At 44.1% G+C, this 22,599-nt stretch overlaps 1 protein-coding gene across 3 annotated transcripts; it reads right to left on the minus strand.

Moving 5' to 3' along the window:
- Nucleotides 1-2,588: 2,588 nt before the first annotated feature.
- On the minus strand, nt 2,589-21,240 carry TkR99D (Tachykinin-like receptor at 99D). Of its 3 annotated transcripts, none has more exons than NM_079832.3 (10): nt 20,776-21,240; nt 13,482-13,823; nt 10,824-11,050; nt 8,328-8,502; nt 6,822-7,037; nt 5,847-5,997; nt 5,083-5,279; nt 3,696-3,835; nt 3,566-3,631; nt 2,589-3,489 (listed from the first exon to the last, which is right to left on the minus strand). In NM_079832.3, the coding sequence occupies exons 2-10, from the start codon at nt 13,673-13,675 to the stop codon at nt 3,296-3,298; spliced, it is 1,560 nt and encodes a 519-aa protein (NP_524556.2). In that variant the 5' UTR covers nt 13,676-13,823; nt 20,776-21,240; the 3' UTR covers nt 2,589-3,295. The 3 variants fall into 2 exon arrangements, with proteins under 3 accessions (NP_001163772.1, NP_524556.2, NP_001263092.1); NM_001170301.1 differs by having other exon boundaries at nt 2,589-3,483.
- Nucleotides 21,241-22,599: the final 1,359 nt, after the last annotated feature.

The raw sequence follows: 22,599 nt of genomic DNA on the forward strand, positions 1-22,599 counted from the left end.
AGACATTTTTTGTTACAATTTTTGCAATAAAAATTAAAAAGAAAACGTGTCTTTTTTCCTAATGACTGCTGAATTACAAGGTAATTTTTCTCTGGAACTAGTGTATATTATTTTCCTCTGCTTTTACTCAGTTATTCTATGTGCTGTCCAATTCCGCAAAATCCCATCAATTCCGTCGGTTTTAGCTAAAGCCGCCCACAAGCCAGCATTGTAACTTAAAACTTACAACAAGAGCATGGATGCATTTTAATCAGAGCCAGATAAATGAAGCTAAAGCAAAACCCTTGCAATTGGAAGGAACTTGTAAAAATTAACCTGTCTTCTGCAAAACCGTTCAACCAAAGCGCTTCCTATTTTTCGAGTTAAATTTAATTTGCGTGGCTGTGTTGTTACAGCGAAAACAAAAGCTTACCTACTTCAAGTGTTCTTATTATTGTTCTTATTAAACAGAACAAAGGTGAAAGGTGAAAGATGTGAATTCAACCGATAAGATGACGTTGCTATTTAACATCTTCCGCATTAGGTGTGAAATTGTTTCATAATGTTATATTTGTTGCACCCAGATGATGCTACATTTATATTTATGTATATTGATTATTTCTCCGCGTGTGCTCGATATCCTTCCTGGTTGGTTGCCTGGATTTGGCCTTGTATGTGCGCCAGAGCGCGACCCAAAGATTCAATTATGGGTGGTTGGTTGGTGGTCGGCTCACCGCATCCGCAAGTCAGCCCGTACAGGTTGCTTATTGAGGCCCCCGGTTCCCGATTCCCCCGTTGGCCTTCTTTATGTGTTTGACATGTCTCGGGGGCATGGCGTCGTGCCCTAGCTGGTGGCTACACAGATTTGCACACCGTTTCCGTGGGCCAAATGTAGGTACGTCTATTGTTTTATGCTTATAAAAGGTGGGCATTTAACGACTCTGCTGGGCCCGGCCCTAAAGTCGAGCCCATTGTGTCCGCTTCCGCCTTTTGTCCCAGCTCACATGTTTATGCGGCAGACGCACATTAGCATTATGTGTGTTCCTTGGTCGTTGCTTGTGATTTGTCCACAACAGTGGGCTGCGACTTATTCCTCCTCCATGTGGGACCACGCCCGCGGAAACTGATGATCCTCATTAATGAGCCCTGGCCAATACAACCCGTCTGGCTTTGATTGAGGCCTGGCTAACGAGCTGCATTTAAAGGGCTTTCCCGCCAACTTTCATACATATCACGCATACGCAGCGGTGGCCGCAAGGCCATCAACCAATGCATTACGTCGGCCTTTTCTTCGTGTTTTGTATTATTCTCGTCCTTGGGGGGCTCAGAATGTGCCATTAAGATAAGTCAATTGTTAGTGGTCATTACATGGCTAAAAACTAATCCAGATATGTTATGCCTTTCCAGGATTACTGGTACCATTAAAGCTAAAGTAGCATAAAGTGCAATGAAATTGTAATGTTTATGCACAAAATGCACTTGTTATGGGTACCATAAATGTGTTAGAAAACTTTTTAAACACGATTGTTCAAGTTATGTTTAAAATTTATGAGTGTTTCTTTCATCGGAAGCCCATCGCTTTATACTTCAAGCCTACGCCCATGTGACAGAATGCGAAACCCTTTAGCAAGTTCCTGTCGGCAGCACAAGAGGCTGTGCTTGAAACCTTTTCCGAGGAAATGTATGGAAATGGAACAGCAAGTATTTAAGTATATTTGGTCAAAGAACGAAGTCGTATGACATTCGCTAATGCAAATATTGTGAAAACAATCCTACGGGACTTTAAATACACGGTTTCTCGGGATTTAAGAAAGCAATTTAACCATGTTTGTAAAGACTTCAAAATACTCTTACAATAATATGATGATAACTATTCATAAATAAGAGTACTGGGAGTTGATTCAAATTCAGTACCTGTTACTCGTACTAGTGCCTTGTGGGAATCCATTGGTGTTCTCCTTTTAACGCATCCATTAATCCGAAAAACGTTGTACTCCCACTTGACAGGTATTTTCATAGACCGGAATAATTCATAACTTATAGGAATAAGGCGGCGTGGAGTTAAGTGAGTTAGGGATTCGCCCAATGTGCTGGAAATTCGCTCATGCTCCGTTGGTTTGGGGAAGTGGAAGTACTTACGTCAAGCACACGGAACGTAAAAAACGAAAATCAAATGCAATTTTCTCTAAAATGGTTACTGATAAAAAATTGATACGCCGGGCGGGAAAGATGACTTGCGGGCATAACTCGCATAGACACAGGCACATGTGCATTCGAATACGTTCGTTCGCATTCAGACCCGTGTATTCAGACCAGACCAGCCCCCGGCAGTTGGATTATTCATATTTAAATTCATCTTACACCCTCGCTGGAGCTGAGGGTTGCTGGATTTTCGAGAGTGTTTGCCACTCCTGGCGACTCCCGTTGCCCCGTTGCCCGGTTGCCCCATTCCCCAACTCCCATTCCCCCATTCACACTCCGAATATAATATGGATGGAATAGCTGAATAAACAAAGTCGGGGACGCACTCATTCTGGAATGTTGACAGTAGTCCCTATTTTCGAGCTGCCTGAAAGGAGGAAACCCAATACAACTAGGAACCACTTGGTGATGGAGCAAGTCGCTTTATTCACAATAACGTTTATATTCAGACATTTATATTTACACGTACACTCACATTCATAGTCATTTATTTGTTTATTCGTTATCTGTTGTTTCTTATTTGTTGCAACTTAAGCAAGCAGCCGTAAGCGTTGAGAATTAAGAGTTAAAAACGGTTTTTACGGTTAGGAACAAATCCGAATATGTACAGCGATTCAAATGGATCAGTAGCCGCCGAATAAGGAGGCCAAAGGATGGGGAATCTTACATAGCACTAGGTCCTAGTTCTAGTCTTTTACTGACCGCAACAACCTTTCCTTACTGAGTCCCAACAAGGTATCGAGTTTCCCTTGGGCAATGCAGATATACAGTGAGCCATTGTGATTGGAAACCCAATTAGTGGGTGGATTTTCAGCCCGGCTATATCCGATATGCTCGAGGGGCCGTCGAGGTCGAGGATGGCTATCCTAACTTAGCTTTGGTTTCTTTAAGAACGAATTGAAGTTTAGACTAGGGCGAAACAGTGGGCATCCAGTCGAAGGACCTTTGAAATAGTGTAAATTCGAGACCTTAAAGTAGCTTAGAGCCAGGTTTTGTCGTCGGACGAGTCGCGGTCGGAGAGGCCAGGATTGGCCCGCCGATAGTTGTTGTTGTACGGCGAGGAGCAGACGATCTGGGTCTGCATCTCCGGCGGCACCACCTGGATGGCCGGTTGTCAGGAGAGCAGTTGGGTGGTGTTGGCCGTACTGCTGGAATTGGTCACTGCGGTGGCACTATTGGGTCCTGACCACCGCTGCTGCATTTCCTGCTGGTAGGACAACCGTTTCCTGTGTCCTCCACCTCCAGATCCACCGGACGACAATGACTCCGCCGGCAGACTGTTCCTCAGCGTCGCACTGCGACCTGTTCCTGGGGATTGGAAGTGGGGGAAAGTATGATTAGATGCCACCTTATCCAACTAAGGATGGACTGGACTCAAACTCACCGCTGTGCGAAATTCGATGCGACTTGGGTGAGCTGGGACAGGTATAAAGTATCGATTTCTGGGTATCTATCAATGTGTAACTCATTAGCATACACTCCTTCTTGTTTCAACTGTGAGTGTTCAAACCTACCATTGCGCTTGATGCGATTGTGATCCGGGGAACCGGAGCAGGAGTACCGGGATGTCAGATTCTCCCGCCGACTAAAGGGTTCAGTGCCCACGCGCACAAACAGGCACCAGCGGAAGACCATCTTGAAACCATAGCGAAAGCTGGATGGAATGAATGAATAAATGAATTAAATGATTAATAGAAGAACTCAAGTCCATTATCATTCAAATCTTAAATGCGTTCCCATTCCGTCCGCTATATACCACTTATAGCTCAATAAACTTTAACTTGCCCCAAGGGCACTTCGATACCTTCACCCTAACTAGCTTAGTCCAGTATTTATGGACTTCAATTGTGACAATCCCCGAACGACATCAAGTTCTTTTATTTATGAGCAGCTTTTCCGTTGGCTGCCACATCCATCCCACCGACATCCAGCACACCGAGCTAGACACCGCTTACTCATATAATCTATGGTGCTACGGGAGTGTTTTTTACGGGCCAGCGCGGCAAGTTAATATACCCGTGTTCCCCCCCATGGGTAGTAAATGTAGTAAATGGAAATAAAGAGCTGCGTTGTCGTTGACGTTGTCGTCATCATTTGCATATGGAGCGCCATCAATTGTGGGAAGCTGTCCGTGATCCTGGGCGGCGGAGCTCACGTGCTGGCCCGTTGGCTTTTATTCCACGTAGTAACCCCATTATCCGTCTCCCTTCCAGGCCAACGTTTATCCATCAGTCAGATATCCGCTGACTGAGCGGAATTAATTGCAATCCGCTACGTTTTTCCGGCCACGAGCACCGACTGCCAATTTGTACGTCCATATATATTGAACAACGCCTTTTGTTTAAGTGCGGATATATATATATGATATATGTAGCGTTTCAACACTAACAGGTTGGGGCACAAGAATAGTTCCACAAAAGTGGCACTATGATCTCTCTCAGTCTTGGCACCCCTTTAAGTTCTAACTTTAAGTTCAGCTCCTTGAAGAAACGAGGATGTAACCCCAGCTGTTTGCAAACTTGCCACCAATGGATGTCAACTTGCGTGCTTTTATTTTAGCCGCAGCTGTACGACAGTTTTCCGGAATCATGCTGTCATGTGTCCACAAACTATATTCAAAGTGCGAGGCAGTGGCACCCACTCAGTAGTAATGCAGTAATGATGACGAGCTCATTAATTTCCGGGGAGCCGGCTAACCAATCAACTAATCTTGCCGAGAAGCCGATGTCTTGAATGCCACTGCCACCGCCACTGCACTTAGTGCCCTAATGGTGCTAATTCAGCCGCAAATTACCCAATTTGCTGCGGGTTAAGGCAACCACATGAGCATGGCATGGACAGGAACATGGAGCCCTAATCCTGCAACCAAATAAAGTGGCAATCGAGTGGGCTACTACTCACCGCGAATTCATCCAGCAGTATATAATGGGATTGTACATGGAGTTGCTCATGGCCAGCCAGTAGATGGCCAGGTAAAGTTCCTGGATGAAGGGCGCCTCCGTGATGGCCGGGTAGCAGGATGTGATTATGAAGTAGCTGTGGAACGGCAGCCAGCAGATGGCGAATATCAGGACGACCACAATCATCATCTTCACCACCTGGGAAGAGCAAAGTGAGTGCAATGTTTAAGTCTTATCAAATAGCCAAAAGCCATTAGTCTATTTTGTGGCCAGAAGGATAATCAAGTGTGATGTCAACTGGAATTTTCTAAGCTGCTCTTTCTCTTACTCAGAATTCAGAGCTACATTTCAATATATAATTGCTTAATTGCTGTAACTTTCCTTGACTGGTTTTTATAGTTCGGAAACTACAGGTAAAGTTAATCTGCACATTAAACAACAGCGGGCAGCCAATTCAAACAGAAGTTTCGGAAAATCCCTAACAATTAAAACCCTCGGGAAACGAGTGCAATAAAATCAGCTGGGGATTTAATAATGGGAATGGGGACTTTTAATAATTTCATGCTTAAGGCAGTTCGTGTTAGAGGAATTTAATTTAACAGCATTTAATGGAATTGTACAACTAATCTTAGTATATTTATTCGCACATCTGTAAAGTTGCCTAAAAATAAAAGCTTATTCCCAGATCTGGTGGTCTGCCAACAGCAGGTGCTCATTGGTGGCGACCAGAGCCAGTGAGCACACCAAATCCCGGCCAGCACTTACCCTTCGCTTACTCCGCACATTCTCCACCTGGCGGGGCGTGCACTCGCCGATGGTCTTGGATCCCCAGAGCTCGATGCCCACGCGCGAGTAGGTGACCGTCATGGAGACGATGGGCAGGAAGTAGGTTAGAATGATGATGAGGATGTTGTAGCTAAACGAGAGCAGAGACCAAACACGGTGTTTACAAGCCTTTCAGTTAGTCGGGCGGGCAATGCTTTTAAAAGCCCCTATCGCTCCATCGGACATTGTTGCTGCCTTTCGGCTTTTGTTTTATTTTTATTGAGCAAGTAGCAACTTGGAATGAATCTAAAATTAATGGCCTTGCATGTGGGACACAATGCATAACACTGGGGGCCACAGGACGCAGAACGCAGAACGCAAAACGCAGGACACCCACTGCTACCAAATTGCCATACAAAATGGTTGTAAAAAGCAACACGTTTTATTTGCCGCTCTTCCTTTTTTGCCCCAAGATTTTGCCACCACCCACAATTTCCCACCCATCCAGTCAGTCGTTCGTTCGTTTTTTTACGAGAACTTCTTGCTTCAGTTTTGCCTCCCCCGTCCGTCCGTAATCCCCCCTTCCCAGTGCGGATCAGGATTGCGATTGTCCCTGCATGTGCAACCGCCATTCTGATTGACGTCCTGATTTTTTGATTTTCACCTCCATCTCGATGGAAAGGAAAACAGTGACTGTTCTCTATGCACACCACTCAAATTGGATGCTTTTCAGCAATATTCAATAACTTTAGTTTACAATTTCAAGAACATCTCAATGTATCCTAACTTTTCTACGAAATTAAAGGCTAGCTTCTCCAGAACCCAGATAACGAATGGATCCCATTTCATTTCCTCTCAGTGCAGTGTCCAAAACCACCTTCCATTGTCCTCTCTAACTGCATTGGTGTGTCCAACAAAGTCCGACAGCTTCGATGCCCATAAATAGCGAACAGATAAAGGATAAAGGATACTCACAGGGACTCCATCGTGGAGTGATTGGTGGGCCCATCGGGCCACTCCGGGTAGCAGACCGTGCGGTTGCTGAGCCCGCGGACGGGCACCTCCTCCGTGCGGTAGATGATCATCATGGGGCAGGAGATGAGCGTGGAGGCCAGCCAGATGACCGCCGCGATGGCCAGGTTGCACCGCTTGCTCATCCGCGGCTGCAGTGGCCGGATGATGGCCACGTATCTGAAACGAGAGGTGCCGACTTAACACAATTTCCACTGCCACTGCAGGCAGCCACTCCAAATGAGTTTACGCCGGAAGTGGGGTCCTGGGACCATAAGCTGATTATCGAAATGCACGGGTAGCCACCCGAAAAAAAAAAATTACCCTCGAAATGGAATTAAAGGACGGCGCTGCTGCAGAAGCGCGCCAAAGCCCGAAAGTAATTCAATCTGCGGAATTTTGGCCTGCCATTAAAAGTTGCAGTCATTAAGGGAGTTTATATAGGAACCTAATAGCCAGCGGATGGCATCACGTTGTGGAGGTACACATATGTATTTCGTCCTGCGGGATTCATTCTTTGTGATTTTGGGTCAGGCCTTTAAAAAGATTAGGTTTCCGTGATTAATTTTAATGGCTCCATCGGTCTGGGGAACATAACTCATGATTTCTTTTGCGGCATTACCTTAATTTATGTGCTAAAAACAAACATAATTCATGTGTCGCCTGTTTGTAATTTACTCAATTTATATGTTCCATCGCCAAGACATTACTCTACTTTCACTGATTGTTTTCGCCTAAACAGCTGAAACATTATTTATCGTCAAACTTTTTGTTTTGGTCTATAAGTATTGATACTATTTCAATTTTCAGGACTCCAGTCCGTTGAACTTGTACATTTGTAATTTGTACACGCATTGATTTGACAGTATATTTTAATTTATATGCCTGCTTACGACTTCAAACAGATAAATCTTCAATACATATTCAGTGCTGCGACGCAAATCGAGAATAATTTATAAACATTTCCAGCAGATATGTTCGAATGCAGACTGTTTTGTTTACTACAAAATCGATTCGATGCATAGGCTGGATTAAATAGGAAATATATTACAGTTCCCAACCAATTAACAATGAACAAGAAAGAAAGATTATTTATAATATTTCAAGTCGTTTGTCGATTACTATGTTTACTCGACAGAATAATTCGATTTTAGCTCCGTATATTTCAGATATATGAATCATCCATAAATGCCCAAGTAGGTGGAACATTATTTATGTATGTACTTTGTAGCACGCGTATTTCGATGGGCTTCGTTTTGATCCTTGTGACGGGCAATCCAATTGTGCACCCATGTCCGCAGCCCTATGAAATCCTATTAAAGCGAATGGGTTATTTGGCCCGGCATTCTGACCGTGATTGATATGGGTTCGGATAGGTCGGATAGGCATATTGGTAATGCATATGCATATGAATGGTCCAACATACATAATCGCCCAGCCCACGGTCCACGTAGTCCGTAATCCACTCACCTGTCGATGGAGATGGCCATTAGGGTGAACACTGAGGCGCAGATGCTTAGCATCGCGATGAACTGGGACAACTTGCAGTAGAACTCGCCGAAGGGCCAGTCGCTATCCAGCATATAGTAGTAGTTGAAGGTGACGTTCAGGCTGGACACCATGGCGTCCGCGATGGAGAGATTCACTGGGGATCAGGAAGAGAAGAGTACGCAGCATTACCATCTGATTGGGAAAATTATGCAGAACAGAACAGCGATGACTTTGTAAAATCACTCAGCCTCGAGGGCCTACACTTACCTTTTATTAATGCTGTACATTTTTAATTGGACTGGAATAAAGTGCACTTTCACCCGCACATTTCTACCGAAATCAACAGGAAATGAATGGTATATGTACATGTATATATGTACACCACCGATGGATACACTTTTATCGTGTTTCATTTGCATGGAACGATTTACATGCCATAGACAACAAAACATGGGGCATAAGCAAAGAAAATGGAAAATGGAAAAGAAAAGTCTGCCTTTGTTTATTTTTCATTATCTACTGGAGATAAGGCGACGAAGTGCCGGCGCATAAAAAGCATCACGAAACCGAAACAGCACCTACAATAAAACAAATGTCCTTTTGCCGAACATTAGCCCGTGTCCTCATGTTCCTCCTCGCCTCCTGCAGGTCCTGCAGGTCCTGTGGATCTTGCGAGTCCTGCGACGCCTACAAGACGACACGAGGCGACGTGTCGCATTCTAACAATCACCCTGGCTCCTGGGGCCATTGACTATGTGGCTGCGTCATGGCTATCTGGCCTCCATTATCCCCGGGGCCTGCTCCTGTCAGCCACGTACCCAAATATCGATTCTGGCCCATTTTAATTAATAACCAAATGCTACTTTTAAGCGCTCAGTCGTGTCAGGGGTTACACTTTCTCTTTCGGAGATAGCAGGACAATCATTTATAATCTGAGCACAATTAAATGATTTTTGTCCTACAGAGTTTGAAACACTACTAACTACAACAGAGCATCCTATCTCAATTGTAAAACTCTAAGCTGAACTGAATAAATGAGGAAATAATTTCGCAGGAAGGATTATAGAAGCCCTAAGTAAAAGCCATTTAACATTTCGTACAAAATTCCCTTTTTAAAACATTAATTTATCCTTCTACTTAATGCAAAAGTGAGTGGACCCCGAGTACAAACGCTGCTCTACCCGGCGAACAAAAGATGCAAATACGCATTGATAATGAAGCCAAAGAAGATTATCATCCGGTGACTGACTTCCTCCAAACCCAAACCCACGAAAAACCCCGAGCTCGGTTCGTTCCAGATGTCTGTGATGAGAATTTGAAATTTCCGTGGGCCCGAAAATGATTAAAACGTCAGAACTTGTTACTAATAATGATTGCCAATGTGTATTTATAAATGCAAATTCGAAAAGCCCTGCGAGCTCAACGGACGTTTAGTTTACGTAATAATAATAATAATCATTACCCAGCCAGACAATGGAATTCCAGAGAGGAAGGAGGATGCTTCAGGACGGCATGATTGTGCCCTGCCATTGTTGTACATGTACATATATACATATATGTATCTGAACCTGTATCTGTATCTGAAGGAGATCGTTAAAGAAGAAGAGCTGGATTAGCGGTAAGCTCTGAGTAAACGGAATCAATTCCACGTTTCTTTTATTGCCCTTCGTCTCAAGTTGCTTGGGTGTTTTATTAAAATAATTGCGCATGCACAAAGCTGGCAATCAGGTATCCAACCAAGTGGTTGTAGTCCAAGCCAGCAAAATGGCGGTAATGTCATTACGCTGCTAAACTTTGACCAAACTTTGGCAGAGTCTCGTTAAGAGCACATTTGTATTATTAAAGGTGTGATTAGTGTGCACGAGCTGGATGAGCTGCAAAATGCAAATCTAATGCACTCTGAAACGTGACTAAAAGCACATTCAATTAATGAGAGCCGAGCTCAGTCTTCAGCCGGCAAACTGCATAAGTTGATTTGATGGCCAAAGCTGAGGAAATTAAAATTAATTCCGTCCTATTGCCGGGCTGCTCCGCCACTTCATCAAAATTGCCAACGATGGAAGGGTTGCGAAGTTAATATCTGCGAGATGCAACGGGGCGGATGCGGAATGCAGACGGATGAGGCGGAGCTACTCTTTAGGTGCCCCATAAATAGGTAATCCACCCTTTCGTTAGTTTCCCGGGCAAAACTTAAGCAAACTCTTGACAAGAGCTCGTCGACCTGACTGGACAAACTTAAGAGGGAAAGTTACTTTCTAACTGCAGGAAAATTTGGAAATTAACGAGACTTTCTAGCAAAAATCGGTCGGTTATCACATGCTTACAAAGCTCTGAACTGTCTAGTTTATTGCATATTACACTGACTAACCAAGCAAATATTTACTTTACGAACTAAACTCACACGGCCAACGCGACGTATGAGTGATTTTTATTGCGTATACGCAACGTTTGCACACACAACAGCAGCCCACTCACCTATGAAATAGTTGGTTACCGTCCGCATCCGCTTGGTCGTCATCACGATCCAGACAACAATCAGGTTACCGCCCGTCGCCACAATGACCATGCCGCCGAAGAGGATGCTCCAGAGCACCTGACGCCACCACGGGACCACAAATGCAAACGAGCCCGTCTCCATGGACGCCGCCGCATCCTCGGCCGCGTCTTCCACGTCCCCGACGGCGGGCAGGTCGGTGGATAGGCTGTGGATGTGGATGGGACACAGAGTTACGATGGGGAATTAGTGACATCGAGATTAAGTGTGTGTGTTATGTTTCACGGTGTGCCCCGCTCCGCCATAAACGAGTGCCAAGTGGGTGATGCGCCTATGTAAGCATGCGAATGGGTGCTCTTAGCTTAAAAGATATGTGCACTGGGAGAAAAACTCAAGAGAATTATTTAGGAAAACAAAAAGTGATTCCACATACTAGTTTGAATGTGTCTTATGCTCAAATTATCGGAAATTTCATCTCTATCACAACAGAAAAGGTGTATAGAATTTATTCTATATTATTTAGAAGGATTTCTCTCTGTGTAGCTATATGTGCTACTCCAGGATGTTGTCGCTATTAAGCGTGTGTAATTGTGCGTGCGTTGACAAATCCGTGTTTTTCTGCAGCGCCGTCTGCCACATAAAACATGGGGTTCAGCTAAGCCGGAGGGCAGGAGTCCCACTCCTCATCTACTCAACTCCATCCACTCCATTCCTTTCCACTCACTCATCGTTGGCTGTCGTCATCTTTTTAATATTTTGTGGGTCCTGGCTTGTTTGCTTAGGCTCGCATCTAGGAGAGTGTTCAAATAGAGGGTTGGCAATCTCGGCCGGAATCCTCTCCATCGGATTTGTGAGCCTAGATCCCGGTTAGTCCGCCATTTGGATACACGAACTGGCGATGGAGGATGGGGCAGGACGGAGGTCATGTCATTTAATATGCACACAGTGTGCGGGAGACGACACTAGATTGGCAAGGTGGTCATTAATGCTCTGTTTATTCACTCTTCAGAGCAATTAAAAGATGCCCACATAAGTAATTCTCACTTTACACACCCCATTCACCCTTTTCGCATGACAAACTGCGGGGATTTACATAAAATGCCCTTTGTTCGAGCTCCCAAATGCAAAGAGGATTATTGATTTGTTTTTTGTGGGGCCTCGACAGGCCTATGACGAGCTGAATGGGAAATGGCTGCCGAGGAAAATGGGAAAACAGAATGCCTTGGGCCAAAGAAAATGTCACGACAAAAATATTTTCACTATGCCATAGCTTATATTCTTGTTGATATTGCTGCTGCGGTTTAAATAGTACAGAGAAATGTGAGTCGGTGTGGGAAGTTTCCTAAAATTAATAAATAATATTGCAAGCAAGATCTTTAAGATAGAATAAATACCTCTAAAATGCCTGATAACGATGGAAAAAGTCAATTTAAAAAGTTCTTTTTATGCCACAGTGAAGACCTATTGTTCCATTGTTGTAAATACTTTCTCCCTTAAAAATATATTCTTCTTTTCAAACAAATACGTGTGACCTCAGCCAGAAATAGACCATCAAAGCAATTAGCCCATGTATTCCATATTAGTTGTTATGGGAATGTGGAAAGTTTGGCAAATAAATTGTGATTGTGCCACTTCAGTCAGAGGAATGTGTACAAATATGTTTACGCTTTGATGCACGGATTCTTTTGTGCCGAAAAATATGCCAGGCTGAGTCCTTCGTCCTGCCAATTTTAAGCCATCTTGGCCGTCTCTATTTGCACATAAATCGGACATCAGAAATGGACAACTCGGATGGGAAAAAGAGCAGCCAGTTAACTACCAGGATCGACTGTTGAGCACTGCCTGAAGGCAGATATATGTGGCCTCCGTTTGGCCAGCAAAAAAAACCAAAGTTATTCGCAGAATGGATTTTCGATGCGTCAGACGCAGCCATATTCCCATATCCACATAGCCACATATCCAAATAATTATTCCACTTCCAGTGCCAGCGAAACCCATTTGTTGGTGCTGGTGGGGCAGTAAATTTGGGACATGTCTGCAAAAAGTGCCGACGTTTTTTCAGCCGGAAAGAATAGAGTTGAATGCCATAGACCCGCAGTTTTTTGTGTATATATGTATGCGGAAAAAGTAAGTGTCTCCGCATAAAATGTGTTTGCCTTCTCCGCCGTTTTGTGTACTTCAAACGGAAGTGATGAGCGGAAGGGAAATGCCCCAGTGGATGACTGAATGCCGGAATGACTGAACGCAGGCGTCATTAGAGATGCACGTGGGTGTGGGCACAATCATGGCTGAATCGCGGATAAAACCGAAACGGAGGCGGACTCATCAGGACCCATCAAAAAGCCACGCAATGTAAGGGATCCCCCATTTGGGAGCAATGAAGTAGCAGGCGTATTTTACGACTCTTTTAATTGATATCGCTTTAAATGAGAAGTTTCATTGGTTTGAAGGGGAGAAAGGGAAATGAAAATATATATAAAATAATAAACAAATATTAAAGGTGGTCTAGAAATGGATAGCCTCCCTGAACCGAACGTTCCAGACTCCCATGATTCGAGTGCTCTGTTCGTGCGTGAGTTTGATTATTAATTGAGTTTGTGTCATAATTAGGCATGCCGGCGGATCCGAGTTCAACTCACGTCTGGCTGTGATTGAAGGAGCTGGTGGATAGGGCGAGCTCCTGGCCAAAGTCCGGCAGAGGCGTATGGTTGCTGGCCGAGAGCACGCTGCTCATGGCCGAGAAAAGGACGCCGGCGGGGGTGCTCCAGTTGCTCCAATTGCTCCAACTGATGTCGCCGTAGTCATCCGCCTCGAAGTCACTGCGATTCTCCATGGCTGCTGCTGGTGCTGCTGCTGCTGATGTTGTTTTCCGCACCCCGGAGTGTTTTCCTTTGTCTTTATCCGGACTGAACGATTCCGGACTTAATGTTGCGTATCCCTTTGCCTTGCCTTATTTGCTTTCCATTTGCCAACTGCTCGACCTGAAAAATGCAAAGAAAACGGTGGCAGGACCATCTAATTTCATTTCTGGCATGTTTCGTTTCGTTTTATTTTATTTCTTTTTTTTGGTTTGTGATCTTTGATGGCCTCGTGTTTGGCTGCTCTTGGTAGCTGTTTGTTGCAAACAATGCTTTTTGATGCTCATTTTCAGTGAAAACTTTGCACATTCCTGCTACGTGCTCATGAAGGGATTCATATCGATTTTGATTTCTTCTTGAGTTTGTTTCTCTTCTCGCCCTACGTGACTCATTTTCGCCCTATCTTCTGCTCCTGCTCCCAAGAACTTTTCGATGGTTTCCTTCTAGTGCCTTGAATAATCTAGAACCTAACTACTCGTCCCCCGGCAGAGTTGCCAAGTATGTGCCTCTTGATGAGGTTGCGATGTGGTGGCCATTAGTGGATCGGATACCTTGGAAACTTCGGGAGCGCTAAATGCCGGTGATTTGTCCAGTGCGAACTTTTACTTTCGCATTCGGGCCAATAATACTAATTTATGACTGTAAACGCTAATGAATGGCAATCGGAAAAGAACTAAAGCTGCTTTAATAAAAACATTTCCTTGGTGAAATATTATTCAAGCTATATGAAAAACAATTTTCTATTAGCTAAATGATATTAACCATTTAACGTGACGAATGACCCTAAAGCCTAAATAAATTTGTTATTATCTGTATCTTGTGCGTTATTATGTGACCAAAATAGCTCAAAACCAATTGAAAAAGCCGAGCAGAGCTATTTCTTTTTATGAGTCCCCAGAGCTGAGTTCACCTGCCTTTCGAGTGTCTGAAGGCTCGCAAACAATTGTTTCAGAACGACAGTAAACCCTCTCTTCGATGGCTTTTTTCTCGTTTTGAAAGGGCAGTGGGGAGTGGGGAAAGGTCCTTACTCGCCAGCGACCTGGTCGTCCTTCAATTATGCCTCGGATGTGTCCTTGGCAGCTCGAGATAATTGCGACGGCCAGTCGCGTCACTTGAAGTCTGACAAAACGATAATCCGAGTAGCAACTTTTCCTCTCCTTGGAGGCGTTTTTATTACTTTGCTGGCTTTCATACTCGTACTTTGCTACTGTCCAGCCAGCAGGAATGGAAAAATTTCCAACTGTGTTTGTTCGCAAAAAGTTAAAGGTATGGGCAGAAAAATATTTGTAAGCCAGGAATAGCGCATCCAAATTCCGGCGACCGCAGAAAGTGAAAGGGATCCATGCGGCTTGGGTGCGCAGCCCAAAAGTATGCTACAATTTTAAAGCCGTGCGCATTTGCACCACATTTTATGTTGCATGCTTTTAGACACCTTAATGCAAGTGTTTTCAGTGATATTTAGTTTCATCAGATATTAAAAGAAGAGATATCAGGTTTTAAGTATTTTTTACTCCCCGTGCACCGTTTAGTGTGTCGGGAGAACACTCTATCAGCCCAGTCAATGCCCCAGGAAACAAAGATGCATCCCGTTCTCCCGAGTCGATGCATCGAAAGCTATTAAACAAACACCCAGGCGAGCAGCAATCAATTGCCGGCAGCTTGTCTGCCGAGCAACGATTACAAATAATGACTGCAAATAGACAAAATAAAGCATATGCCACAGACAAATTACTAAGTTGGTTCTGGTTCTAGTTCGGTCTAGCAACTGGCAAATGGCAACTGGCAACTGGCAACTGAAGTGCAAGTGATGCAGTCTTAATGAAGGGCAAACAATCTTCAAAAGAATGCTCACCATAATTGGCAGATCGTTTCACGCCCCCGAAACTAATCGTTCGAGCAAATATTTGAAAAACACTTGAAAAAAACGCAACGCCAACTGAAAGCTGTCCGCCTTTTTTCGAGTTGAGCAATGTTCGGGCATCTTTTTGACCGATGTCCGTTGAAATTGCGTTTTCTGCAATAATCGCAAAAAATTAGATTCGCCCGCAGTTTCACTGAACTTGAAAAATGGCCAAAATGTCACGTTCCATTGGGCAGCCACCGAAAGTGATGGAAAGTGCTGATACGGCTGAAAGTGTCCTGCTGCTGTTGGTTGCGTATACGCCGTGTTGTGCCAGCAGCTTTCGGCCGCAGAGCTGTAAAGTTTTAAGCGAATTTGTCTCGCTGACTGGCGATTGTTTCCCGCTCCATTCCCAGCAGCTCACCAGCTCTGTCTTTATCGCATCCAGCGCAGATAGACGACAGTAGCACTGCCAGCTCATTGGAAGCCCACTAGCTTGGAGTACGCCAGTGCTCCAGACGTCGTCGGCTTCCTCAGAACGTACAGAACAGGGTAAACACTCAACACCGGGCTCTGCCGAACTTTGGACCAGCTTGCTCAAGGCGGGAAACGCAAATATTCCACTTTAGCAACTTTAACTTCGATGTGACTTTGTGGGTAATCAGGTTTTCAGCTGACAACAGTTAGAGCTTGAAAATCTGTTCAATATTGATTATGTGGAAATGCAAAGCTGCCTTTTTTTGTTAAAATAAAGCGATTCCCCTCGGACCGCCGACTCGCCACTGCTGCTTACAGCATTTCACATATTTCGTATTTCTTATTTCGCTGGAGCGTGGAAAGCACATGCAGCGTTCATTGCGACCCAGAATAAAAGGTCCGGGCTTTTCCACTTCCCCGCGCCACCGTCAGTTTTCCTTTTTTGTGTTTGACAAGTCAAGTACAGGGTGGCCAGGGTAGTCGCCATAGTTGGTGGGTCTTTGTGAGCTTGTGGATGGCCCAGTGGGTGGGAAGTGTGACTGCAGCAACAGTGCGGCTCCATGTAGGCAGCCCAGTCCCTTAGGAGTGCACTGGCAGAAAAGTTGGGTAGCTCTTCAAAGCTAATATACATATATATGTATTTTCCATTTTAAAACCAATTCAGGCTAGTAATATTCTATTTATACAAATGGAGGGAATTGTGCCTGCTTCTTTCTGGTTATAAATCATTCGATTTAAATAAGATTAATACATATTTCTCTGAATAGACGTGTGTGTGTGCCACTACACATGTGTGTCAATAGGAGTGGGACCGCTGTCCTAGTGCCCTGCCCCGCCCCCTTTCGTCCTTTTTCCCCCCAACCCCACTCCTCGTGGCATGTCGGTCCACATTCGCAGTACTTTCACTTCCTGCTGCCGGCCTGTACTGTTCTAAAACAATTTATTAAAAAACAAAAATACGAGCAGAGCGAGTGAAGTAAAGGGCCCAGGCCGAGGCGAAACGTAATAAGCACATTTCTGGGGGTTCCGAAAGTGAACTTGTATTGTAATTACCAACGCCTTTTGCTGGCTTAAACGAGCGTTTTTAATTTCCCCACAAGCACACACACTGGCGAAACAATTAGGCACAAAACGAGCATTAAATATATGGGGCTGCAAATTGGCCACATGCGCTGGAGGCGCTGGAAGCGGGCTGCTCCTCCTCCTTCTTCGTAGCTCCCGTATCTCGGCAGGCGGGTAAAATTCATCAAAATGATTGTTTAATGAGCTGCTCGCGATGCCGGGAGCAAGAATTCATTTGCGAGCTGGATTTATCTTTCGCACCTACCGAAGAGCAGACAGAAAACAATAACAAGCGCAGAAATTAAACAATCCCCTTAATATATAAATAAAGCCCGGTGATAAAAGCGCCAAAATACTATATAAACAGAAGATATACATATATCCACATGCGTGCCTCGTGAACTTGGCAACGCAATCGAATGTGTTGGGGCAGGACAAGTTGCCTCCGCGAATTTAATTGTCGAGCATTTCGTGTTTGTTTGCCTCTAAAGTCGTATGGTCAATAACAGATAACGAGCATTGGAAGTATTTACCAATGAATCAGCTCGAATACTTTTGCTGAAATTAAAGCTGCTTAGCATTGCGGGAAAGCGAAGATCCTAAAGTCCTAAGTATTATGTGCCATTTAAGCCATTCTCCTGGCCCATAAAGAAGCCACAAAAGCCATGGCAGTGATTGCAAGAAATACTTGCGGCCCTCGTGCGACCCACAATACGCATACGCCCCGTTGTACGGGCAATCGCCTTTGTGCCACCATTACCAATTACCACCACCAGTGGACATAAACCAGGCCAAACAGGTGAGTCGGTAAGCTGGTGAGCTGGTGAGCTGGCGAACTGGTGAGTTGGTGAGTCGATGAGTGGGGTCTGTGGGCATTTCAATGTCTTATCTTATCAGCTATCGGATTCTATCAGTGTGCCCTGCTTAGCAATCCGAGCAAAAATAAATACGTAAGAAGAGAAAATAGACGGGTGCTGCAGTTCCGCCCAAATGTCCAAGACTCTGGAGCTATGGATCTTTGGAGCTCTGGACTCGGACTACAATAAATTCAGTGCCCCAGCACCCACTTAGTCAATTTATTGCAATTATGTGTAAATTGAGGAACAAAGCGGAGACAGAAGTGAAGAAAGGCTACCTCCGATTCCCCATTCCCCCCATTCGATTCCCAGCGCTGTGGCTCTCACTCCCATTTCAATCATCTGCCAGTCGGTGTATATTCTTTGGCAGATCTGCTCGGCGTGGAAAGATGGGGAGCAGTGGCGAGGCCGAGGGGCAACTGAGTACATTTCAGTTTTGAATTGTATTGCTTTTGCCCATTGAATGACTTCTCAGCTGGAGCTTTTAACTTTCACTTATTCAAAATTGATAGATTTTTTTCGTCTCCGGAAATATTAACCAATTCGCTCGACTTCATTTGGGAAAAAATTGAATTTTTATTCGGATCTACGATCAAATGAAATATTTGACAAAGGCCAAATGCCAAATTAAAGTTAAGCTTCACAAAGTCATAAATAACATGCTGCCACAAGTGTTATTTGCATATTGTTATGTGCAACATTTTATATTAGACACACAAAGTTGTTCAATGCCAATAAATTGGACAATTGTCTTGTGGACACATGTGCTGGGTGTGCGAACAATGCCATCGAATTAACCCATTTATTTAAAGGCTATCCCTGTGGAATACACGTCCTGTCCACCGACAAGGACACTGCATAGCTCGATGGGGCTGCATAAAAGAGGGACGAACTCAACTGAGCACCGCTAAAATATGCACATGATTCACGGACTTGTTTAGGACCGGCACTGCCTTCATTTAAATTCATTCGGGGCGGAGATGGTGAACTGGTGTCCAGCTGAAAGCTGAATGCTGAATGCTGAAAGCTGGGGAAGAAAGCCGAAGTTACACACGTCTCCGGCGCCAAAGGACCTGCTATGCTGCCCTCCACCTCCAGCAGCACATCCTCCTTCGCTCCGATGTCCAAAGTCCAGTGTCCACTGGCCAATGTCCAGTGTGGCCGGGCAAAGACGTCAGCAGTGGGGCGGATGCCGCATCGGTTTCAATTTAATTAAATGTTTTGATGCATGACAGCACTGTGGAGCAGCACTGGACATACGGAACATACGGCACCCCACTCACTTATTACTGATTCGCATTCGTATTCGCTTAAAGATACCCATCCGTTCACGCCTGCCTGAATCTTTAAAGGCCGCCTTTTGGGGCCAACTAATGGCCTCGGATCCCCTCCTGCTCCTCCGCAAGCAATTCGCGCTGAAAGGATTTCGGTTTGCTCAGCTGACCGTCGGCAAAGCTTTTGTGCGGATGCGTTCATTTGGCCGCCAAACAGCCATTTATCCGGATCCAAAGACCCCCGACCACATCCGACAGCCCACATCCCACATCGACATGCCTAAAACCACAGGACTTTGCCTCCTCACTAATCATAGTTGACATTAAATATTTAGAAGCGGAGAAAGTTGTGCCAGCCACTGATTGAGTTAGATGATGTCTGGAATCTCGGAGGAGCAATTAAGTGTGCTGTTTGGCCAGCGGATTCACTTGAAAGCGCTTCACTTCGAATTCGAAGGAAAGCTGGAAATGGACACTTCGAGTGAATTAATTTTCTTCAATTAAAGTGGCAATTATGTCGGGAGTTCACAAGCGAAATACCTTCGAGGTAATGAATGCCTTGATTTGATTGATGATTTATACTTAAATTTCCGATTGATTGCAGGGTGGAGTTCATTTGGCCACAAGTACTTGATTAAATTCAATTAATTAACTGCTCAAACACTTAATCAAGTTTTAACATCTAACGAAGAGATACACTTTCGTTTGCCTTTGGTTTACATTTTTCTTAAATATCAACTGTGTATGAACTCTATAAAATCCAGCCAGGAAGTTTGCATGCATTTAAGGCTTCTATTTACGTTCCCCTTAAAATTAAATGGCTTAAAAAAAAAAACAACCAGCGCTGAAACGCCTTCGACCCCAAAATAAATACATTTGAAACACTTTGCTTATTTGCATTATAAACATCAGAGCTGGGCACATGTGAAAATACCCAAGGGATAAGCCAATGCGCACGGTTTTATTTTATTTTACTTTATTTTATGGCACAGGATGTACGGAATTGGTGCGTTATTTAAAAAGATTATTTCCATTCCGCCGTGGGCCTAAAAAACGCAAATCGCAATCGAATTAATTGTCATTCCAGGAGATTTGCTCTTCCGACCAGATTTCCGAAATCTGAGATCATCGGAGAACCTTTTCATCGGGCAAAGTCAATTGGGTGTGATGGTTTTTGGCCATCGGTTAACTATTTCTCAGCTCACTGGAGTCGTGGAACTCGTTGCTCAAATTGAGTGGAAAATCGGGATGAATGGGAATGGCCTACAGTTTGATCTTTCGAATTGGGTTAGTCACTTGATTAGGCTCTCGATGTAATTACATTTCGAGCTAAAGTTACCAGGGCAGCCGAAAGTTGTCCACAAATAGCAGTTTTCTAATTACTTTGGCGACTCGAATTTCCATAAACTTGTAAACCAATTTCGGTTTGGTTTGTGCAATAAACTTTGCAATTCAAGCCACCACCTCCCGAAAACAATGTTTTTGTAATATGGAAAAACAATAATGAGTGGAAAGAGAATGAAAAAAAAAAAACAAAATACTTTGGGCAGTGGGAGACCGCTTACCAGGAACTATGCTGAAATCCCCACTTCTTCGCTCGGCCAACGCGGCGTATGAGCAATGTCAGCCAATTGCAGGCAGCGAATAACAAAGAAATCGTATTTAAAAATAAATTCCGCTGCTCGCCTTCTGCTGCTCTGTGGTTTCGGTGTTTATGTTTATTAGTTTTAATCAAAACACCAATTTGTATATTCACTTTAACGACTAGTTTATCGTTTTTGCGTGTTTGCTCGCTACGAAATTGAATTTGATTTTCAATCCACTGGGCCGAATTCAATTACGTTTACGGATCGACTGCCGGCGGCATTTCAGCCAGCTCTAAGCTGATTTTCCAGCATTTTTCCAACACTTCTCCGCCAGCTTCAGCTATCACCTATCATCAGCGAATTTCAGGAACCGAGAACCCGGAGAACCGACAAGTCCAAAAAATCCGGACCCGTCGCCTTTTCAGTTCGAACCGTACGCGCGCGAGTCTGCCGTTGAACTGAACGGAAAGCGGAAAACTGAATGCCAGCCGGAATTTTCTGAGGCTGTGCGCGCTGATATGTCGGTGTTATAATAAGGGCCACAAAAAAGTGGGCGGTTTTTTTTTCTGCGGCGGGGGGGGTTCCCGTGGACCTCGGGGACTCCGGCCGCTTGTTGCATATGTTGGGATGTTGCACTGGGGACTAGGGCTCACGTAACCCCTTTGCGTTGAGGGCCTTTTATTTTATCGGAGCAATGAGCAACGTTTCCATTTGAAAAGCGTTGAAATCTGCGACGGAATCGAACGGAAACCCGCCCAAATTCACCAGTGTTGCCGAGTGTTTTCTTTCTACGCCTGCGCCCTATCTTTTCCTCTCGCTCTGCCTTCGTTCGCTCTCTGTTGTCATACGGCTATTCGTAAACAATCCGGACTCCGGCGATTCTGCCACGTGCACGCCACGCACAAGCGGAAAATCAAATGACCAAGATGTCTTACAAAATATACACACATATGCACAATGAATATATCGCTTCCAAAACAGCACTTTCAAAGCGTTTAATACCACATTCAAAGGAAGATGTTTATCAATACACTCGAATAATTTGTTTTAGGTTTAGAATGCATGTTTACAAATTCAATAGGGGTATATCATTGAAATAGATTACACATCTTGATTATCAGTGCAAAGTGATTTGCTATTTTTGCTAAGGTAGCCAAGTCCTAAGGCTAAAATTCCCATTTCCCATTAAAATTCCACTTTCCCAAGTGGAAAGGCTACGAAAAATTTTGGATTAATTTATCAAAATATAGAATGTAATACCTCGTTGAGCTCGTAATTGCATGCCTAATCGATTGGCATTCAAGTTTTGTTGATTTTGAAAAATAAATTTTTGGCCAATTTTAGCAAATTTTAATGATGGTACCCCTTATCAAATTTGCGAAAATTGGTCCAAAAATTAATTTTTCGAAATCAATTAAAAAGTGATTTGGATCGATTGCTTAGGTCACAGGCTCCAAAAAACATGTATAAAACTGACTGTAATTATGATTTTAGCCAAATTATGGGTATAAAACCGCAAATTCTCCTATTTTCCATACAGAATATGTCTCTATTTACATTTTGATAAAACAATTACAATTTTACAATTACCATACATACAAAGAAATTGTTTTCAGTGCAGAGCGTATGTTTGTTAGTTTTGGCCAAATGACTTGGCTCTTTCACACCAGACAGCCGCAGGTGTTGGTGGCTGATCTGGCCAAAAATGCCTAAAGTAAGCAATGAATCCGAAATGCCTCCCCCTCTTCGCCAGATTCGGACGTCTTAATTTGCTGGCGGAGATGGAATCCCGCAACTTCATCC

The sequence above is a fragment of the Drosophila melanogaster genome, chromosome 3R (genome assembly GCF_000001215.4).
Source record: "Drosophila melanogaster chromosome 3R".
Taxonomy (NCBI): Eukaryota; Metazoa; Arthropoda; class Insecta; order Diptera; family Drosophilidae; genus Drosophila; species Drosophila melanogaster.

Coding starts and splice junctions, on each gene's coding strand:
- TkR99D (NM_079832.3), bottom strand. CDS start 13,675: ATGGAGAATCGCAGTGACTTCGAGGCGGATGACTACGGCGACATCAGT. Junction 11,051..13,481: donor TCCTTCAATCACAGCCAGAC/GTGAGTTGAACT, acceptor CCACATCCACAG/CCTATCCACCGACCTGCCCG. Junction 3,490..3,565: donor GCATCGAATTTCGCACAGCG/GTGAGTTTGAGT, acceptor TCCAATCCCCAG/GAACAGGTCGCAGTGCGACG.